We start from the raw sequence: 19,102 nt of genomic DNA on the forward strand, positions 1-19,102 counted from the left end.
AGCATCATGGCGGAGCAGCTCGCCACGCGCCTGCACGGCTTCGACCAGCCCACGGTCTGGCACGAGTTCACGCCGCTGGCCCTGGAGCACAAGGCCGTGAACCTGGGGCAGGGCTTCCCGGACTGGCGCTGCGAGGACTTCGTCAAGCAGGCGGCCAAGGACGCGCTGGACGCCGATTTCAACCAGTACGCGCGGCCGCAGGGCCACAAGAAGCTGGTGGAGGTGCTGGCCAAGAAGTACTCCAAGGAGCTCAAGCGCGAGATCAACTGGACCAACGAGATCGCCGTGGGCGTGGGCGCCACCGAGACCATCTATGCAGCAGTCAACGCCTTCGTGCAGCCCGGAGACGAGGTCGTCGTGTTCGAGCCGGCCTTCGACATCTACACAGCCCAGGTGCAGATGGCCGGCGGCGTCTGCCGCTACGTGCCGCTGCACGTGCGCAAGTGCGAGCAGACGGGTACCAAGGAGTTCTACATCGACGAGCCGACGCTGGCCGCCGCCTTCTCGTCCAAGACGCGGGCGGTGCTCCTGAACAACCCGCACAACCCGACGGGTAAGGTGTTCACGAAGGACGAACTGGAACTCATTGCCAAGTACGTGCGCCAGTACCCGCGCGTCATTGTCATCTCGGACGAAGTGTACGAGCACATCTTGTTCGATGGCAACGAGCACGTGCGGGTCGCCAACATCGACGGCATGTGGGAGCGCACGCTCACGGTCTCCAGCGCCGGAAAGACGTTCTCCGTCACGGGTTGGAAGGTGGGTTGGGCCATTGGACCGAGCAATCTGATCAAGGGCATCTACCTCGCCAACAACTGGATCCAGTTCAGCGTGGCCACGCCCTTCCAGGAGGCAGTCGCCAACATGCTGGAGCTGGCGGAGAAGCCGTACCAGGGATTCCCGACCTTCTACGCCTTCGTCGCTGACCAGTACAAACAGAAGCGTGACCGTCTTAGCCGTGCGTTGGTGGACGTTGGCATCATCCCCATCACACCTGGTGGCGGCATCTTCCTGTACTCGGACATTTCGGCCGTGAAGGTCCCGGAGAGCTTTATCGAGCCCGGCATGTCGTACGACTGGGCGTTCTGCCGTTGGCTCACTATTATCAAGGGCGTGACAGCCATCCCGAACACGGCGTTCTTCTGTCCCGAAAACAAGGCCGAGGGCAGTCAGTGGGCACGCTTTGCCTATTGCAAGACCGATGAGGCCATTGAGGAGGCCATCAAGCGCCTTGCCAAGCTCCACGATCCGTAGAGGCCGCGTGTTTTTCAGTTCAACAAGGTTGTGCAAGCTGGAGGTGGGCATGCTACCTGTAGCCTCGCGTTAGTTGGTACCATGTTCGCGTAAGAACAGCTTCCTCAATGACAACAGGCCCTATTTTGGCCTTCAGTGAAGCTCTCGCCTTTCATTTTCATTGTGTGCAGCCCAGTGGTAAAGCGACATACGAAGGCGCGATGTGTTGAGCAGATCACATGAGCTATTTGCGTCGCAGACCATTGTGGTGGATGCCCGATGCACTGTCGATTTGCTTCATCGAGAAGTTCACGCCCGCTTCACTGTGTCGCTGTTTGCTCTCTGCACGAGGCTGGCTACTTCAACACTCATGGTGTTCGCGGCTGTCTTGCTGCTGCTGCATTCCGACGTCCAAGCTCAGGCGAGTCCCTCTTCCTCTTCGTCGGCGGCAGCGGGAGACGTCTCCGTGGTGGGCACTGCCAACACGACCGACATTTGCGGTCAGGACGAGTACTCCAACGACTGCTGGTACCCCGTGTCGTGCACAGGGTGTCTCGCTCGCACGGGCTGCGCCGTCGAGGTGTCGACCGGCCTCTGCGTTTCGAGCTCGAGCTTAGCCGTCCTGGACGCTGCATCAACGAGTTCCGCCAGCGCCTCGTACTTCCTCAGCGGCGAGGTCGAGTACTGCCGCGCCACCGACCCGGCCTGTTTCACGTGCCGCCGCCGCAATGCGCCTGCTGTGTGCTTAGGCTCGAGCGCCTGCGTGTGCGTGTCCCAATGCGAGCTGATCTCGACGCAGGCCACCAAGTGCTTGCCCAGCGGGATGGGGAGTCTGAGCTCGTCCAGCCTCATCGCTGCGGCGGCCGTGATCCTGCCGCTGATCGCCTACCTGATCTTCAAGGGCAGCCCCTGCGCGTTGAGCTGCAGGCTCGGTCGCTGCAAAAAAGCCAAGAACCGCCGCAACTTGCCCGGCGGGCTCAAGCTCGACGCCTGGCGGAACCACCTGAACGAGCGCGTCGACCCTGTGGACGACCAGTTCGCCGATCTCGAGCTGCGCTCGTGCTTCGTACCCATGAACTCCGTCAGGCGCCAGCCGCACGGCGAGGACGGCGCAGAGACCGGCGGCATGCACGTTGAAGCTGGCGCGGGTGACGTCTCGCGGGCCGTGGCGGCGACGGACCTGCCGCTCTCGCCGGCAGCGCACCGCCGCGCGGCAGCAGACGCAACAGCAGCAGATGAGGAGGAACGGGCCGCTGCCACCGAGCTCGTGTAGACCAATATGCCATTCACCCCCGCCCCGCTACTCCAGAAATGCTTCAGCACATTTTGAGTGACTTGCAGCTGATGTCAAATCAATCACCGTGGGATTACTTAAAAGTATGCGCATTCTGATTATTAATCCACCCGTTTTATGTCCGTCTGGAGGCGCGTCACCGGTCGTGCACGACAGTTAGGCAGCTGCAAGCAGTTTGTCCAGCTGTCTTAACGCCACTAAAGTGTCGTAAGACTGATAAAAACTGCACAAGTCGACACGCCATTATGTATGAGCGCCGAAATCCGTTGCGGCTGGGCGGCGCGTCACCGCGCCGTTCTGTCTTCTGATTCGCTCTGAGTCGAGGAGATGGGTACAGCATCCCTTCAGGCTCACCTTGCTTGAACTGCGGGAATCCACTGACATTTTCCAACTTGAAAGCAGGAGGGAAGGTCACGGTCACTTGGTACTCTCCAAGCTTGGTAATTGCTCATGATCCGCTTCCGAAGGACGACCCCCCTCGCGGCGGTGCTGCTGCTGCTGCTCACGGCGTCGACGGCGCTCGCCGACTCGTGCAGCCGCATCAACGACGCCTACTCGACCTGCCAGCTCTCGGCCATGTGCTCCCGCTGCGTTGCCACCTCAGTACGTTCGTCGCTGATCACGCTACGATACGCTGGACTGGACTCTGACTTGCTCCTCCTCTTTCCGTCTCACAGGGCTGCGAGTACAACCTCATGGACGCCACGTGCACGTCTGCCTCGTCCTCGGCCTCCAATGCGTCGTCGGTGACGACCTACTGTAGCGACAGCGACAGCGTCTGCTCTACGTGCACCGTGAGCGCCTCCAAGCCGACGTGCACGGGCGAGGACGGCTCGTGCATCTGCCCCTCGCTCTGCGACATCGTGTCGCCGTCCTCGGGCGCGTGCAGCGGTAGTGGCAGCTCCACTACTACCACCACCACCAAGGGCGGCGGCCAGAGCTTCAGCATGATGTACGTGGCCGTGGCGCTCGGGGCGGTGTGCATCATGGTCATGCTCTACATGCAGCGCAGATGCGCTGAAAAGCGTATGGAGCACCACATTAGCCTCGTGCGCCAGGAGCTGGAGTCGAGGCGCGAGCAGCGCCGACGAGAGCGGGAGATGCTCCGTGCGAGGCGCCCCGAGCTGGCGCTGAACTTGGAGACGTGGCGCGACCACCTCGAGCTGCACAAAACCCAGATGTCCAAGGTCGAGCTCGAGACGTGCTACTACCTCATGATGCAGGACGACAAGAAGAAGGACGGGAAGAAGGGCAGCGATCGCTGGGATAGCGGGTCGGAGGGAGGGGTGAAAGGCGGTGTTGGTGCTGTGAGCTCCCCTATCGCTAGCGGGGTGTCGGACGTTGCGTCGCTCCGCAGCCCCATGCAAGCAACAGCTCCGTATTTTGCCATGAGGGAGGAGTACCCGAGCAACACGACTACGGTCGGATCGGACAGCGGGTCTGAGATTGCGTCCATAGCGGACGAGGACGAGGAGAAGCCTGAGGTGGCTATTGACGTGGACCGGCCGGCCAGCAGGAGGTAGCTCCGTTATTTTAAACGTTTTGGTGTGTCGTATCTCCCTGTGAGGCGAGATTTTGATCGTACCGGTAGGTGTATGCAGCGCTTGCTTAGCTCGATATGAAAGTAAGGACGCGTATACACTATGATTTTGAGCGTGTCGATGGTTGTCGTTTTACAACATGTAAGTTACATGTACATGTAGTGAGTTTTGATAGCTATTGCTCAGCACGTGTGGGGCTCGCAACACGTCATGTCGTTGCCACGTCATTAATCTCTGATCAAGACATCACTCGGTTGACGTGCCAGCCGTCGGTCGCCGCTTCAATTTGTTACTCGTCATGTGCCGATGGTGAACTGGCAGAGTGGATGTACTGGTCGTCATTGAAGACTCCACCGTAGCAGACACGACTCTTGTTTATTACTTGCTGCACCGCAAGTTGCGGTGCTGCAGTGAGGATATGAATCATAATGAGGTCGGCGAACGCAGCGCGACGGGTACGACTCTAGGGATAGTTTTGTGACCGGGGTAGATAATATATTATATACCGTACGTCGGCTGCATTGCCTGGTAGAGTAAGATAGTGAGCTACACTGTGTGCTGGTTGAACGCGTACACAGTGTTCACATCCTTGACCAGGTTGAAGTTTCAGCGTGAGCCGGTGCGCTGTCCCAAAAAAACTATGCACAGATCATACACTAACCTTGAAGCGCGAGGAGATATCCTTCAACGCAAGAGACACGAGCCCGCCTTCCTCTCTTTGTCTCAAGGTGATGCTTGGAGGGAAGGTCTGCAACGGCGGACAGTTGGGCATTTGCAGAGAAGGTAGCAGGCCGCCATGGCAGCCACCAACAGGATACGAGAGCTCTGCATCATGCTCTTCGCGCTCTCGGCCCTGCTTCCGCAGACGCTCGCAGTGCGGCTGGGCGTGACCATCCCGGAGTCGAGCACGTGCAGCCACATCAACTCCGAATACTCAGCCTGCAAGGTGCAGAGCATGTGCTCGCTGTGCATCACAACGGGAGTGCGTTGCTTCTAGTTTAGAGAATACAAGTTGGGTATGGAGATCTGACTCCTAACTGTGGCTGTCCATCCAGACGTGCGAGTTCGACGTCGAGAGCTTGTCGTGCGAGGCCAAGAGCACCGAGGCGATTGCGAACGGCACGGCGACGACGTACTGCAGCAGCAACGACACGGTCTGCTCGACGTGCGACGCCACTGCGGCCGACCCTATCTGCACGGGCGAGGACGGCTCGTGCATCTGCCAGTCGCTGTGCTCGGTCGTCCAGCCCGTTGATACGAGCAGCTGCTCCAGCACCGATGAGTCGGTCATTGCGTACATCGGGATCGCCGTGGGCATGGTTTGTGTCGGGTTCTTCGTCTTCCTGACGGTCAAGTGCAGAAGACGGTACCTCCAGCTGCTGCGACTACGATCGTTCGAGTCGCAGCGTCGACGCGAGAGCGAGCTGCTGCGCATGCGGCAGCCTCAGCTGGCACTGAACTTGGTTGGCTGGCGCGACACTGTCGACCTGAACAAACCGGAATTGCACAAGCTCGGCGCGTGCAGCTATATTATGAAGCAAGAGGAGAGTAGCAGCGGCCCGACCGGAGCGGTGGCCGCCATTTCGGTCGGCGAAGAGGAGCCGAGCACATCGATGGAGACCAGCTCCACGCTCAGCGAGGTCATCGAGTCCCCGATGCCGTCCCCGCAAGCACCTTCCCCCACTGCGAGCCACCACGGCGGCGAATATGACTATAGTGCCATGAGCGATAGCAACCATGATAAGGCTAGATGAGTTGAGCGTGCGTGCTTGTGCTAGGATAGTGAATATGTATGTTAACGCAGCAGTAGTGGGGTGAATACAAGGCGCGAATAGCATCGGGGTGATCGAAGTTGCCCCCAATAACTTCAACTGCCTGCAAGATACACGCATCGAGGTGTCGGACCGCTGCTTGGTCTATGGGCGATTGTTGCATTGACAAGTCGATGGTTGAAGGTCTACCTTCTGTCGCAAGCTTTCCGCTGGTCTTCTGGTTGGATTGCTTGACTGGGCAGGAAGAGGTACGCAGGGAATCCTGTTCAAGCCTAGCCGGCTTCATGGTGACCAGCGCACCCGTTTTATAAAGACCGAAATGGTATGCTGCGGAAAGCGCGAAACGGTAGCACCAACGCTTGATACCAGCGAGCAAGTACATTCATGGAGCCCCTATCAGCTACAGGTGGACGCGTTGTGCCCAAGCTGCATCTGCTCAATGCCAGCGTGGACGCCGACAACCGATACTCCAACAATGCTGCATATGGTAGTGGCTCGATAAGCGAGCGTCTTCCGCATCGACCAGCACGTCGCCAACAAGAACCATCCACAGCCGGGCGGGTGGGTAAGGTGATGCCAACACGAATTTCAGCGTCATCGATGGAGTTCCTCGAATCGCCCATACTGCCACCGATGCAGCTCCGGCCAATGACGGGGACCACCCCAAGTAGCAGTTCGTCGTCTCGGCTTGCACCAGAGGCCGATCCAGCCGGAAGCAAGGTCCTTCGAGATGGTGAAGCTGAATTTCAGGTTTTGCATCCGGCTATCGATGAGTTGGCAGATGAGCGCGGTGAGGACTTGGCACGCCTATTGCTGAGTCGATGGTCAATACACTCGGGTGAGGAGCAGTTTGCTTCTATCTCACTCTTCTGTGAGATGAAGCTCAATGAAGCGAAGCGCATGGCGTCATGGGCAGAGGCACCCAATCGTTTTTACACCGTGGTGTGCTGTCAACTGCTCGAGAAGTACATCTCGCGGTTAGCGATGAACAAAACCTTCCACAACAATGCAGACCCAGTGGGAGCTACTGTCGGCCAGAGCATTGCATTTTTGCAGAGAATTCACGCTGAGTTGGTGACGTCAATCTTCTTACCCCCCACCCAGGGCCAAGTCCAGGACCACGCATCTTCAGGAGGAGGGGTCGACTACGAACACCGCACACCCTACTTTACGGTACGGAGAAAAAATTGCGAAGTTTGCATTAGTAGTGCCACCAGCTCATTGGTATGTGTATTTGTGGGACTCAGGAATTCAAGAGACTGCGCCGCAAAACACAAGCCCTTGTTGCAACCGTGCGAGAGCGCGAAAATGCGCGTACAACACGACAACAACTACCGACAAAGGTCAGCAAGCTAGTGGCACATCTGGCTTGGCGCCGTGATCGACAAATTCTCGGTTTAACCTTTCGTGGGTGGGCAAATACAATGGCTGCTCAGCGTCAGATTCGAGCGGTAGGTGCTTATTGCTCTCAGTTGACATCATTACGAATGGCCAGCTCACCTTTGTATGTTTGCGGTCAGCTGAAAATCCAAGCTTTTCAGTCGATGCGCAAGATGAATCTTACTGCGTGGTTTCGTGTCTGGCGTATCGAAGCGTTGAGGCGAGCATACCAGCGTGAGAGCGCAGATTACCAAGCTATGCTCTCGGTCACGGCTGCATCTCTCAGCAGGAAGGATATCGCAATCGCGGAGGCTGAGGCTAAAGTCACGTCCATGGCAAGGATCATCAACAGCTTAACCGAGTCCAACAAGCAGTTATCGTACCAAGTCGATCAGTTGGAGAATCTCTCGGCTGCAGCTGCATTTGCTAGTGGTGGAGGTGAAGCTGATGACAACCACAGCCAAAATGATACCAGTAGGCGGCGTGACAGCACCGAAGGTAATAGTCGGAGGCGAGAGGTTAACTACGAGCGTATTGACACAATGCTAACACAAGACGACGATGAGCGCATGGACCGCACCAACCGCATGCTGCTGGAGACCATGTTTGGAATGGCACGCATGGTCGAGACTTGTGCTATTCAAATGTCGAAAGACACGATGGACTCACTTGAGTACCAACTAGATGGTAGCGTGTTGCAGCATCTGGCCGAAATGGTAAGGACTGTAGCCACGCACGGATTCATATTCGTTTCTCACCCTTGAATTGTGTCGTCCTCCAGATCCAAACGGAAAATGAACTCAAAGCCAAGGCAGATGCGGCTGACGGCTCCACGAGCCTCACATCGATGCACTTCAGCAAAACTGGTGGCGGTCGCACATCGACTGCAATTACATCGTCCTCGTCACTTGCGTCAGCGGCGAGACCTGCACGACCCCGAGCAGTGACTGTCCGTGACCTGGCTCAAATGCCGATCGACACATTGTTGCTGTACTGGTTCCGAATGCACTTGAGCTTATCGTCCTCAGCGGAGAAGCCAGGTGATCGCACGGTGAAAAACTTCACGTCAGATCTAGCTGATGGGCGTCGCTTTTCGTTCCTCCTGCATCGCCTTTTCCCTTCCTGGTTCGACGCCACGGTAGATATTCATCTTGTTTTAATGTCGTCTAGCTGCGTGGATATTCTCACGCATTTTATTTCTCTGTGCTAGATGGTGCATGAGCTAGATGTCGACCAAAGATTACAAAATATCGCCACTTTCCACGAGCGTGTGCAACCACCGCTACCGCAAGTTGTCACCAGCGACAGTATCCACGCCGCCAGCGGCACCGAAAACATTGCCTTCGTCGCGATGCTCTTCGGAACTGCCGTGTACGTTTGGTCACAACGAATTTCTCCATGTCACATCTACTAACACTGGGTGTTGCTGACCCTCAATTCAGTGGTACCGTGCGCAAACTCAACATGGAGAAACAGCGCGGGGACTTCCTCAACATCGTCACAACTTGGAGACGGGTGCGTGGCTTACTTCTCGAAGTAAAGCGGATGAACGACAACTACGACGCCGGTATGGTTGCCCACCTTCTCAAGGAGATGCGGACTTGTGAGATGCTTTTCAAGCAGCTTCATTCCGATCTCGATCACATCGCCGTAACATCCAACGAAGCCTCCAGCGCACTCTCGCAGATTGCTTACAAGGCACTAGCGATAACCTGGTCTTGCGTCCGCGCTCGGGATACGCACCCGCACGCCCCGCTAGGGCTTGTTGATGAACGGACTCACGAGCGTGTGCGTGAGTTCTCTCGAGTGGATGCATCTTGTATTCGCGATCTGCTTGTCCACGACAGTGAAAACGCCTTTAGCCAGCTTCATATGTCGGCTGGTGCCTCGCTCCAGCGTCGCAAAAGCTCCGGTGTGGCACCTGTTCTTGTTGCAGGCTCCGCGATGGCGCCTGTTGTCCCTGAACGAGACGTCGATATTGCAACTACTGCTGTCCGCCGCGCTCTTCTCGCTTACAGCAAGGATCTCAACGACATTTTCAAACACTACAGGTACATGATAGTCACACAATGCTTATCTTCATAACCACACTGAAGTTAATCACGCGTGTTGAACAGTGCGAGTGGTGGGGCTGGTAGTCTTGCGGCCATGAGCTTGACCGAGTTCAACAAGTTCATTAAGGACTGTTTCAATGGAGACAAACTCATCACACAAGAGGTGTCCGACAACGTTTACAGGGCAGCACTCCAGCTCGAGTCTCTTTCTGCCAACGGCACCAATGGGACTCCCTCTGCGCCAGTTGCGCCTTCAGTAACGCCAACGACGGCAACAGCGGATGCTTGTGATGACCCTAGTGCAGATGCCGTGGACGACGAAGGACCCGAGTTATCTGGCCGACAGTTTGCAGATGCCATCGTTCGCTTGGCTGCTGTAAAGTATGCTCCCATACCAGCTCCACGTGCAACAGGAAGAGGGGCTCATGGTAGTGCAGCACCCACACCAGCACTCCCACTCGACGAGCGATTTCGCCTTCTCATGGAGCAGGATATTCTTCCACATGCATTACGATCTCAACGCGAGTTATTCCGCGCCGAGGTGGCAGAACCAAAGGTTCGCGAGGTTTTCCAGCGGCACAAGCCTGTACTACAGCGTGTGTTTCGTTATTATGCATCGATGCACGCTTTGCGGGAACAGAACTCGACACTTTCACTGGCAGCCTTCATTGTCATGGCTCGTGACTGCAAGCTCATCGGCAGTTTTGTGACAGAACACACGCTCAAGCAGGTCCTCGTAAACTTGCAGCGTGACGATGGAAACTCCTCATCACCACCACCACCACCTGGAACATTTAGTACCGAGGCGGAACTCGAAATGCTGCGCGCAGATTTCAGCGATTTCCAAGAGGCGCTCGCCGCTCTCACCGAGTACGTGGTATGCAACCCTTACGTCCCATTACACAAACGCGTTGACCAATTCCTTCAGGAAATGCTGCTTCCACGCGCCCGTCAGAAGAAAAAGGCTGGCGAGTAATCAAGCTAATCAGCTCGGCACTCGATCTTGGTTTCGCCTACAGAGATATCGTAACGAAATAGTGGTGAAGTATTCTCACACAAACACCAGTAACTCGTCTCAAGACTGACATGTGCCGCTCACAGCACGCCATTTTTCCTATTGTCCATCCGGCGCTTAAATGCCTCGACGACGTTGTGCAGCAGCATGGCGATGGTCATGGGCCCCACACCTCCCGGGACGGGCGTAACAGCCCCCGCCACTTCTCGAGCCTCCAGAAAATTGACATCACCAACTAGCTTGAAGCCGTCTGCGTTCGCCTCGCCGTGGAACTCGTTATTTACATCACGCACAAAGTTGATGCCGACGTCAATCACCGTGGCACCAGGCTTCAGCCATTCTCCTCGCACAAGGTACGGTTGGCCGCAGGCCGCCACTACCACGTCAGCTTGACGCACGTAGCGGGGCAGATCCACCGTCTTGGAATGGCACAGGATCGTCGTCGCGTCTCGCTTCTGGAGCAGCATACTCACGGGGTTGCCCACCAGATTACTGCGTCCGATGATCACCGCCGTCTTCCCACGCAGCGGCGTGTGCTGTTCGTCCAGCAGCGCCAAGATCCCTTTGGCCGTGCACGGGATCAGGTACGGGTATCGTCCGCGCATGGCCAGCTCACCCGCGTTGAACGGGTGCAAGCCATCCACATCCTTGTCGTGGTGGATGTGGTCGATGATCTGCTGCGCGTTGAGCTGTGTCCCGGGCAAAGGCAGCTGCAGCAAAATGCCGTCAATGGTCGGGTCCTCGTTCAGCTCCTCCACCTTCTGCACGATCGTGTCCTGTGTCAACAGCAGCAGTCAGCGCCGAAGTGTCCCTCTCCTTCTGTGCCAATGGTGCGCCGAACCTGGGAGACGCCCTCGTCGAAGAGGAAGTTCTCGGAGCGGATGCCCGTGCGGCGGCAGGCTGCGTGCTTGTTGCGCACGTACAGCGCCGAGTCCTTGCGGTCGCCCACCATGATGAGCCCGAGAGCTGGCGCCTGCGGAAACCAGACGCAATTAGTCAGCAGAGCTGTGCGCGGATACAGTAGTACGCGCCACGCACTCGCCCGTGCTTGGCCGTGAGCGCCGCTACGTCGCCCTTGAGCGCCGCGCGCAGCGCCTTGGCGATGGCCTTGCCGTCGATGACCCGCGCCGCCATCAGCGATTGATACACTCGCTGTCAGCAGTTGCTCGTACGTATGCAATTGGTACAGTGTACCGTTTCTTTTTGTAGCAACTTGCGCGCAACTCAAGCGTCTTCATATACAAATTCTTGTATCTCCCGACATGACGCAGCAGTTGCAGCTGCAGGTGGCGCGGACGGCGGCGGTGTGCGCGCAGGCGGAGCTGCAGGGCGCCGTGACCGTCGGCGAGCGCTGCGCCGTGCACCCGGGCGCGTCTGTGCGTGCGGAGGGCGGCCCCGTCGTGCTGGGCGAGCGCTGCTTCGTGGAGGACGGCGCCGTGCTGGTGAACGACGCGCCCGACGAGATGCGCGTCGGCCGCGACAACCTGTTCGAGAGCGGCTGCGTGCTGCGCAGCGCGTGCGTGGGCGACGGCAACTGGTTCGAGCCCAAGGCGGAGGCTCGTGCGGGCTCCGTGATCGGCAGCAACTGCCTCATCGGCAGCGGCGTCGTGGTGGCGGCGGGCGAGCGCGTGCCGGACAACTCCATCCTCGTGGCCGTGCAGACGCCTCAGGGCGACACGCGCCGCGTGGTGCGGCAGCAGAAGGACTACCTGGTCAAGACGCACGCTGCGCTCATCCAGAAGTACGCGGACATCTTCCCGCGGGGCTCTAAGAGCCCCTACGCGCTCGAGAAGCACCACGAGCTGCGGCAGTAGAGGCGACGACAGAGAGAGAACAAATACAACAGTAATATACTGAGGAGAGGGCAGTGCAGCTGATGGAGCGGCGATGGTAAGGGAAAAATGCCTGAGAGCTGACTGTTGGTTGACTTGGATCCGAGGTTTCGGTGAACGGACGCAGGGTGATCGGCATTTTTTCTTAGGATGGTGGCGTGGGTCGAGAAGATGTGGTTGTGCTGGGGTGTTCTTGCTCTGGTGGCGTGTGGGGGTCTTGCTGGTGGTAGTGGAGAGGAGGAAGGGGAGCCGCAACCTGAGTCTGCGGCTCAAGGGAATGACAGTGTGGGGGAGATGCGATTCCCCGTGGAGTTTGATGCGATTGTGAATCGCTCGGTGGTGTTGGAGCATTTTCCTGAGACTCATGATCTTCGTGTGCGCAGTATTGAAGAAGAGAAGACAGTGGAAGTGGTGGTGGAAGTGGAGGTAAATGGATCCACAGCTCAGAGCTGCAGTTCGGCTGCAGCAGCTTGTCCTGCTGCGCTGAATGACAGCGTACTTGATGAGGATGCCGTGCCTCCTCCTTCACTGCAACCGACCGATAGATTGGTACGCGTCGATGGACAGGAAGTTTCAGTGCTCTCATTCCAAGATGTCATTGACAGTCCTGTGGGGAGTGTAGCAGTGCTGCCATTGTTCAAACCCGCGGGCTCGGTCCATGTCCTCTCAGGTTTCGCGCGTGTGGAGATATTGTCACCGAAAATGCTCGAGTTTGAGCCTGCGACGCCGGAGCGAGAGGAAGTAGTTGAGGCCTGGCTTAAGGAGAAGGCTCGATTAAAGGCGGAGCGAGAAGCTCGCGAACGTGAAATTGCAAACGACAAGGAGCTGCAAGCGCGACTTGAGCAGGAGCGCCGCGTAGTTGAAGCTCTCGCCAAGAAGGAAAGAGAGCTCCTCGAAAAATTGGACAAAGAGGAATACGAGCGAACGCGCATGACTCCGCATAATCTAGCTGCTGGGAAGCGTCGAGACGGCTGGGAGTTCCGCTACGAGGTCGAATTCACGACCAAAGGCCCGATAGGACTGAACTGGGACTTGAACACAAGAGACAAAGCCGTAGTGAGCCACTTGGAACCAAAACTGCCGGCCCAAAAACTGGATGTGATTGCGCCGCGAGACCAGTTGATCGCATTGAACGGTATTGACACGTCGAAAATGGGCCCCGAACAGGTCGTGGAAGTATATCTTAGCTCGGCTACTCCCCGCAAACTCGTGTTTCTTGTTCAAATGTCTGCCGAGCGCGCGGCTGCAAAGGCTGCAGAAAAACCTATCAAGCGAATGGTGTTGAATTGGACATTAGCGTTTGACGCTCCCGAAGTGTTACGTGGTTGGGAAGTGCGATTGCATTTAGCTTCATGGAGTACATCGCCCGAGACAGACATCGCCAAAAACAACTCGAGTTTACCCATGCGGCTGGCGTTCGCGACACCAATAGCAGGCTGCCATTTATACTCAGATGTACCGCAGTCACCTACGAATGAGACTGCGGGTATTGTATACCTCGCTTATCGTGGAGTTTGCACGCTTATTGAAAAGGCTAACCATGCTCGAAACGCGAACGGCAAGGCACTTGTAATCGTGAACAATGTCAAGGACGAAGGCAGGTTTCAGCCTTCAGCCGTTGCTGACCATGTTGAAATCCCCGTGACTCTGTATGGTACTGCTGTATCCAAGCGTCGTAACTCACCTTGCCATTACTAAATGTTTGCGCTATTGTGCGTTATTGTGCGTTTGTAGCATGTCAAAACTGGATGGGGAACTAATAATGTCCGTGATGGAACACCAAGAAGCACGTAAGTGACCTCGACGTATACGTGTAAGCCCGATTCGCTTCTAACAAAGGTCTTTCCTTCGCTGTTAGTGATTCGGATTTATGAAGAGAGGCCTGATCAAATTCCAAAGCCTCCCGAGCAGCCTAAGAAACTTACTAACCAGGAGCTATCTATCGCAACAGTACGTGTGCAGCATGTGTCGTATGCGTAACCCACAGCGGATTTTCCATTGACAGCTCCATCGGTGCCTGCGCTCTATGATCTCCACAGAATGTGAAGAAGTCGGCTCGGACGATGGCGTTTTGGTACATCAACGCATCGGCGGCGGCGGCGAATTCCAAAGTGGAAAGTGGCAACTCGTCCTCTTTTTCCGAGACACACGAATTTCAAGTTCTACCTGCGCTTTTCGGTGGCAAAATCCCTACAGTCCCCTTCCGTGTTGTCGCAGCCTACCCGTTAGAGACGGCGTGCCACTACAAAGGCCTAGGAATTCTCGCTACCCGCTCTGTCGTGGTGGTCAAGCGTGGCGGGTGCTCGTTTGGCGCAAAACTGAGGTGACAACTCGTGAAACATTCTTGATACCCTGCCTGAAATTGGTTGCCGCTCATACTCACCCACTTATGTGGCGTATGTGTAGAGCTGTTCAAGATGTTGGTGGTGCCGGAATGCTACTGGTCAACAGTGATGAATCGCTTATCCCGTTGATGACTGAAACGAAAGAGCTCGAGGGACTCGTGATTTGGGGTGCAAGGTGGGTAAGCTTTCATGTCTTAGTTTTGTGTGCTCAGGAGCTCACTATTTTTCTGTATTACTTTGCATCTTCGCGTACGATTCCATTCGCGGGGTATCCGCTAACCGATTCTATCGCAACTGGCAGTATTGGCTTGCAGAATGGCACCACCATCTTAAATGTCTTAGCCAAGAGCAAGAACCTGCCGACACTTGTGAAAGTGGCCCCCCGCGAAGACGGCAACGAGACTGCTGCCACCTCAAATTAACCCGATCTCTCTAGTTGATGACACCGCGCGCCTTACCGCACTCGATGAAAGCGTCGACGGCCTTGTCGACATCCTCGATACTGTGAGCTGCCGACAGCTGGACGCGGATACGCGCCTGACCCTTGGGCACGACCTGCAGGGATAAAAGCAAAATGCGTTAGCGAATGGCGCTACTCATTGTGAGCAGTGTGTGTGAACAATTCGTACCGGATAGCTGAAGCCAATGACATAGATGCCACGCTTGAGCATGTCGTCAGCCAGGTCAGAGGCAAGACGGGCATCGCCGAGCATCACAGGGGCGATCGGGTGGTCGCTGCGAAATAAAACGTGTCATGACACCTGTTAGTAAATCAATCCCAACCAAAGCAGCATCTTAAAACCGTTTGCAACGCACCGAGATCCCTTGAGCGTGAAGCCCGCAGCAGTCATGCGGTCGCGGAAGTGGTGCGTGTTGGCACGGATCTTGTCCACGAACTCGGACGACTCGGTGAGCATCTCGAAGACCTTGAGAGAGGCGCCGACGACCGACGGGCCCAGCGAGTTGGAGAAGAGGTACGGGCGCGAGCGCTGACGCAGCAGGTCCACGACCTCCTTGCGACCGGTGGTGTATCCGCCCGTGCTGCCGCCCAAGGCCTTGCCCAGGGTGGAGTTGATCACGTCCACCTTGCCGTTGACGCCACAGTACTCGTCGCTGCCGCGTCCGGTGGGTCCGAAGAAGCCGGTGGCGTGGCACTCGTCGATGAAGAGCTGGGCGTCGTACTTCTCGGCCAGAGCCACGATCTCCTGCAGCGGCGCCACGTCGCCGTCCATGCTGAAGACGCCGTCCGTGGCGATGAGCCGCGTGCGGCAGTGCTGCGTGTCCTTGAGCTTCTGCTCCAGGTCCTTCATGTCCATGTGCTTGAAGCGGTGGCGCTCCGCCTTGCAGAGCCGGATGCCGTCGATGATGCTGGCGTGGTTGAGCTCGTCCGTGAGGATGGCGTCGTCCTTGTTGAGCACGGCCTCGAAGAGCCCTGCGTTGGCGTCGAAGCACGACGGGTACAGGATGGTGTCCTCCGTGCCGTGGAAGGCCGAGATGGCGGCCTCCAGCTGCTTGTGGATGTCCTGCGTGCCGCAGATGAAGCGCACGGAGCTGAGCCCGAAGCCGCGCTCCTTGAGTGTGTCGGCGGCCGCCTGCTCCACCGCCGGGTGGTTGCTCAGGCCCAGGTAGTTGTTGGCGCAGAAGTTGAGCACGGCGTCGCCGCCCACCGAGATCTCGGCGCCCTGCGGGGACGCGATCACGCGCTCGCGCTTGTACGTGCCGGCGGCCTCGATCTCGGCCAGCTCGTCGCGCAGGCGGTCCACGAAGCTGTTGCGGCTGGCCGAGGAGGCGCAGCGGCGCAGAGACGTCGACAGGTGGAGGGCGCGGGACGGCAGCATCGCGAAGAAGCTTGGGGAGTGGAGTGGGGACGACCGGGCGCGAGCCACTTACTTGATACGACGCACGTTCGTCCACACACCCGCATCTAATCTCACACCATCGTTGAAGCAAATGTGGTGTGTGCGTACTTGAGGTTAGCGTCGACCACACGAAGCGATTAGTGTGTGTGCCACACCAAGAGAGTGGTGTATGCCACACGATCTGACGGTTGACAAGCAATGCGTTCGTTGGATGGCTGGCCGCCAAGCGGTGCGTAGCCATTCGGCCATTCCGCCTATTGCTGCAGCCTATTGCCATGGGGAAGGCCAAGAAGCTCCGCTCCATCAGCCACAAGAAGCGCGCGCCGCCCAGCGGCGGCCCATCCTCGGCCGAGATCGAGGAGCTGCAGGCCATGGACTTCAGCGTCATGGCCGCCGACGAGGCGCAGCTGTTCAAGGGCCTCGTGGACCTGCAGGGCGCCGTGCGCGAGGCCACGTGCGTGGCCATCGCCACCATGTTCGGCGACGTGGAGAGCAGCGACGAGGCTGAGGCCAGGAGCCGCCGCAAGCTGCAGCGCATGGTGGACGCCGGCCTGCTCAAGAAGCTCATCCCGCGCGTCGTGGACCCGCTGCCCATGGTGCGTCAACACGCGCTGGGGGCGCTGCGCAACATGAGCGTGACCGGCGGCCTGGAGCTGTGCGAGCTCATGACCACGCAGAACGTGGTCACGCCGCTGGTCAAGGTCATCACGGAGAACGCCACGGACGCCGCGCTCACCGGCGGCGGCAACCTGCGCGCCGTGCAACTGCTGGAGCAGGCCGTGGCGCTGCTCGGCAACTTATGCGAGAGTTGCCAGGCCGCCATCAATGAGCTGACGCAGGGAGAGCTCTTGCCTCCGATCTTCAAGATCGCGGCGCAGGCCCGCACCCACACGGCGCTGCACCTGGAGACGATTAAGCTGCTGCTGCTCATCTCGGAGGGCAACGCGCAGCTGAACGAGCTCATTGGCGCCAACGCCGGCTACCAGCAGACGATCGGCGCGCTGATTCAGGCCCCCGCGGACCAGCTGTCGCTGCAGGTGCGACTCGAGGCGGTGGGAATCGCCATGAACTTGCAGACTATCATGCAGGTGGACGACAACGTGAAGTCGATGGTGCCCGTGCTGGAGGCGGCGCTGGCGTATGACGCCGTGAACGTGGTGCAGATGGCGCAGCAGGCGTCGGAGAACTATGAGCTCTCGCAGAAGTCTCTGCTGGGGGACGAGAACGTGGACGACGACACGTTGACGAACGAGGAGGAGCAGAAGATCACGGCAGCGCAGCTCAAGGTGCGCACGTGGCGCGATAGCGTGCACACGCTCACGTTGGCTCTGGAGCTGGTTGCTCAGCTGGCTGCCAGCGGAGACGAGAATGACGACGAAGAAGAATGGGCTAGTGACGATGAAGACGCCATGGAGGAGTATGCGGCGTCGCACATGGACACCGACGCGGCGATCGCTGCGAACGGCAGCCCCGTCTCGAAGTCGCTCGAGACCAGTCGGGTGTTTCCGCTCTGCGTGACGATTTTGCAGGGACTCGTGTCGATCCCGCAGCTATCTGCTAAGACTATCGGTAAGTCTGATGTGATTGAGGCTAGTGGTGCCGCTTAATACGTGGCCTTCCTAACCAGTTTTTTGTCATTCTGTAACAGGCAAGGATTTCGAGAAGATGCGCATTCGCGCCTGCAATGCCATCAACAACCTCCTGCTCAGTGTGTCATGGGAGGTCCTAGCTGAAGAGGTGGTGCCCCAGATTTTCCGCAACCTGTGCGCGCTGTATGGAAACCTTAACCGTGAAGTCGAAGCTGCGTCTGCTACCCCCACCGATTTTTCGCTCGAGAGCAGTGCTACGAACGACATTGAGGTCGCCGTGACAGCCGCCATGTTGTCCGCGCTGCGTCGCAGCACCGCCGAGAACCGTCAGCTGGCTGTTAGTGCTGAGGATGCTCAGCTCATTCTGAGCTGCGCGGCCCAGGGACGCTCCGCTGAATCCCGCCTGAATGCTATTGGCATGATCGGCTGCGTGGGCAAGCGCTGCTCCAGCGCGGCTGAGAAGGAGGCGGTGGGACGTGCTCTCGTCTCCCGGTTGGATGACTCGAGCTTGGAGGTTGTGGCTGAAACCTTGAATGCCATCTTCGATGTGTACGATGACGAGGAGTTTGACGACACGTTCCGTGCGCTCAACTTCCTCTCCGCGCTAGAACGCACATCAAGTGCACTGAAGTCCAAGTTAAAGGCAGAGCAGAAGCAGCTAGACCGTGCTCTCGTGGCCCACGTGAAGGAGACCCGCCTGAACCTGCTGCGCTTCATCAAGTACAAGAAGAAGCACCTGTAACAAGCTTGATTTTTGTTTATTGCTACGAGTTGCACACCCCGCATCCGCTTGCTTTGCATCATATTTCTTACTTGTCCATGCCTAGTAGTACGGGTCGGTGGAGTCGTAAAGCTGTACTCGAGAGCAGCGGTACCCGAGCTTGATGAGGCGTTGAGCAGCTCGACCAGAGGAGTAGTCTGTGGGTGATCCGTCTCGCCAGTACGTGACTCCAGGCAGCATCGGGCCGTTCAAGTACCAGCGGATTCCTGTCTCGGCGAACACGTCGTCCAAGCAGCTAGGCAGCACGTACTTCTGGGTCTGGCTGGAGGTCGTCGACGTTGACACTACTGCTGACGACGCGAGCGTTGTGTTGCACACGCATTCGACCAGGCTAGGATATGTCACGGTCGATGTCGTGGTGGTGTTCGACGCAGCCCATGATAACCTCGTTAACAGCGCAGCGAAAG

General features: G+C 57.7%; 10 protein-coding genes across 10 annotated transcripts; 8 read left to right on the forward strand and 2 right to left on the reverse strand.

Annotated features, from left to right (window-relative positions):
* Positions 1-6: 6 nt before the first annotated feature.
* Positions 7-1,254, forward strand: IUM83_00811 (Kynurenine-oxoglutarate transaminase; the record flags this gene model as incomplete). The annotated part of the gene is made up of 1 exon (XM_067924615.1): positions 7-1,254. The coding sequence occupies one exon, from the start codon at positions 7-9 to the stop codon at positions 1,252-1,254; it is 1,248 nt and encodes a 415-aa protein (XP_067789136.1).
* A 349-nt stretch (positions 1,255-1,603) lies between these two features.
* Positions 1,604-2,506, forward strand: IUM83_00812 (uncharacterized protein; the record flags this gene model as incomplete). The annotated part of the gene is made up of 1 exon (XM_067924616.1): positions 1,604-2,506. The coding sequence occupies one exon, from the start codon at positions 1,604-1,606 to the stop codon at positions 2,504-2,506; it is 903 nt and encodes a 300-aa protein (XP_067789535.1).
* Positions 2,507-2,977: 471 nt separating this feature from the next.
* IUM83_00813 (uncharacterized protein) lies at positions 2,978-4,050 on the forward strand (the record flags this gene model as incomplete). The annotated part of the gene is made up of 2 exons (XM_067924617.1): positions 2,978-3,130; positions 3,205-4,050. 2 exons carry the CDS (start codon positions 2,978-2,980, stop codon positions 4,048-4,050), a joined length of 999 nt encoding a protein of 332 aa, XP_067789138.1.
* An 850-nt stretch (positions 4,051-4,900) lies between these two features.
* Positions 4,901-5,822, forward strand: IUM83_00814 (uncharacterized protein; the record flags this gene model as incomplete). The annotated part of the gene is made up of 2 exons (XM_067924618.1): positions 4,901-5,050; positions 5,124-5,822. The coding sequence occupies 2 exons, from the start codon at positions 4,901-4,903 to the stop codon at positions 5,820-5,822; spliced, it is 849 nt and encodes a 282-aa protein (XP_067789133.1).
* An 894-nt stretch (positions 5,823-6,716) lies between these two features.
* IUM83_00815 (uncharacterized protein) lies at positions 6,717-10,250 on the forward strand (the record flags this gene model as incomplete). Its single annotated transcript, XM_067924619.1, has 9 exons — positions 6,717-7,013; positions 7,088-7,183; positions 7,277-7,291; positions 7,361-7,694; positions 7,776-7,936; positions 8,002-8,358; positions 8,431-8,591; positions 8,663-9,271; positions 9,338-10,250. 9 exons carry the CDS (start codon positions 6,717-6,719, stop codon positions 10,248-10,250), a joined length of 2,943 nt encoding a protein of 980 aa, XP_067789132.1.
* A 119-nt stretch (positions 10,251-10,369) lies between these two features.
* IUM83_00816 (bifunctional folD protein) lies at positions 10,370-11,423 on the reverse strand (the record flags this gene model as incomplete). The annotated part of the gene is made up of 3 exons (XM_067924620.1): positions 10,370-11,065; positions 11,131-11,262; positions 11,328-11,423. 3 exons carry the CDS (start codon positions 11,421-11,423, stop codon positions 10,370-10,372), a joined length of 924 nt encoding a protein of 307 aa, XP_067789135.1.
* A 28-nt stretch (positions 11,424-11,451) lies between these two features.
* Positions 11,452-12,103, forward strand: IUM83_00817 (dynactin 6; the record flags this gene model as incomplete). The annotated part of the gene is made up of 2 exons (XM_067924621.1): positions 11,452-11,457; positions 11,564-12,103. The coding sequence occupies 2 exons, from the start codon at positions 11,452-11,454 to the stop codon at positions 12,101-12,103; spliced, it is 546 nt and encodes a 181-aa protein (XP_067789134.1).
* Positions 12,104-12,823: 720 nt separating this feature from the next.
* Positions 12,824-14,888, forward strand: IUM83_00818 (Multidrug and toxin extrusion protein 1; the record flags this gene model as incomplete). The annotated part of the gene is made up of 6 exons (XM_067924622.1): positions 12,824-13,770; positions 13,856-13,911; positions 13,980-14,071; positions 14,161-14,444; positions 14,528-14,641; positions 14,768-14,888. 6 exons carry the CDS (start codon positions 12,824-12,826, stop codon positions 14,886-14,888), a joined length of 1,614 nt encoding a protein of 537 aa, XP_067788446.1.
* A 10-nt stretch (positions 14,889-14,898) lies between these two features.
* On the reverse strand, positions 14,899-16,304 carry IUM83_00819 (2-amino-3-ketobutyrate coenzyme A ligase; the record flags this gene model as incomplete). Its single annotated transcript, XM_067924623.1, has 3 exons — positions 14,899-15,021; positions 15,096-15,201; positions 15,283-16,304. 3 exons carry the CDS (start codon positions 16,302-16,304, stop codon positions 14,899-14,901), a joined length of 1,251 nt encoding a protein of 416 aa, XP_067789139.1.
* Positions 16,305-16,600: 296 nt separating this feature from the next.
* Positions 16,601-18,656, forward strand: IUM83_00820 (Armadillo-type fold; the record flags this gene model as incomplete). The annotated part of the gene is made up of 2 exons (XM_067924624.1): positions 16,601-17,894; positions 17,974-18,656. The coding sequence occupies 2 exons, from the start codon at positions 16,601-16,603 to the stop codon at positions 18,654-18,656; spliced, it is 1,977 nt and encodes a 658-aa protein (XP_067789436.1).
* Between the last annotated feature and the right edge of the window lie 446 nt (positions 18,657-19,102).

Source organism: Phytophthora cinnamomi, assembly GCF_018691715.1.
Source record: "Phytophthora cinnamomi strain GKB4 chromosome Unknown Contig53, whole genome shotgun sequence".
NCBI lineage: Eukaryota > Oomycota > Peronosporomycetes > Peronosporales > Peronosporaceae > Phytophthora > Phytophthora cinnamomi.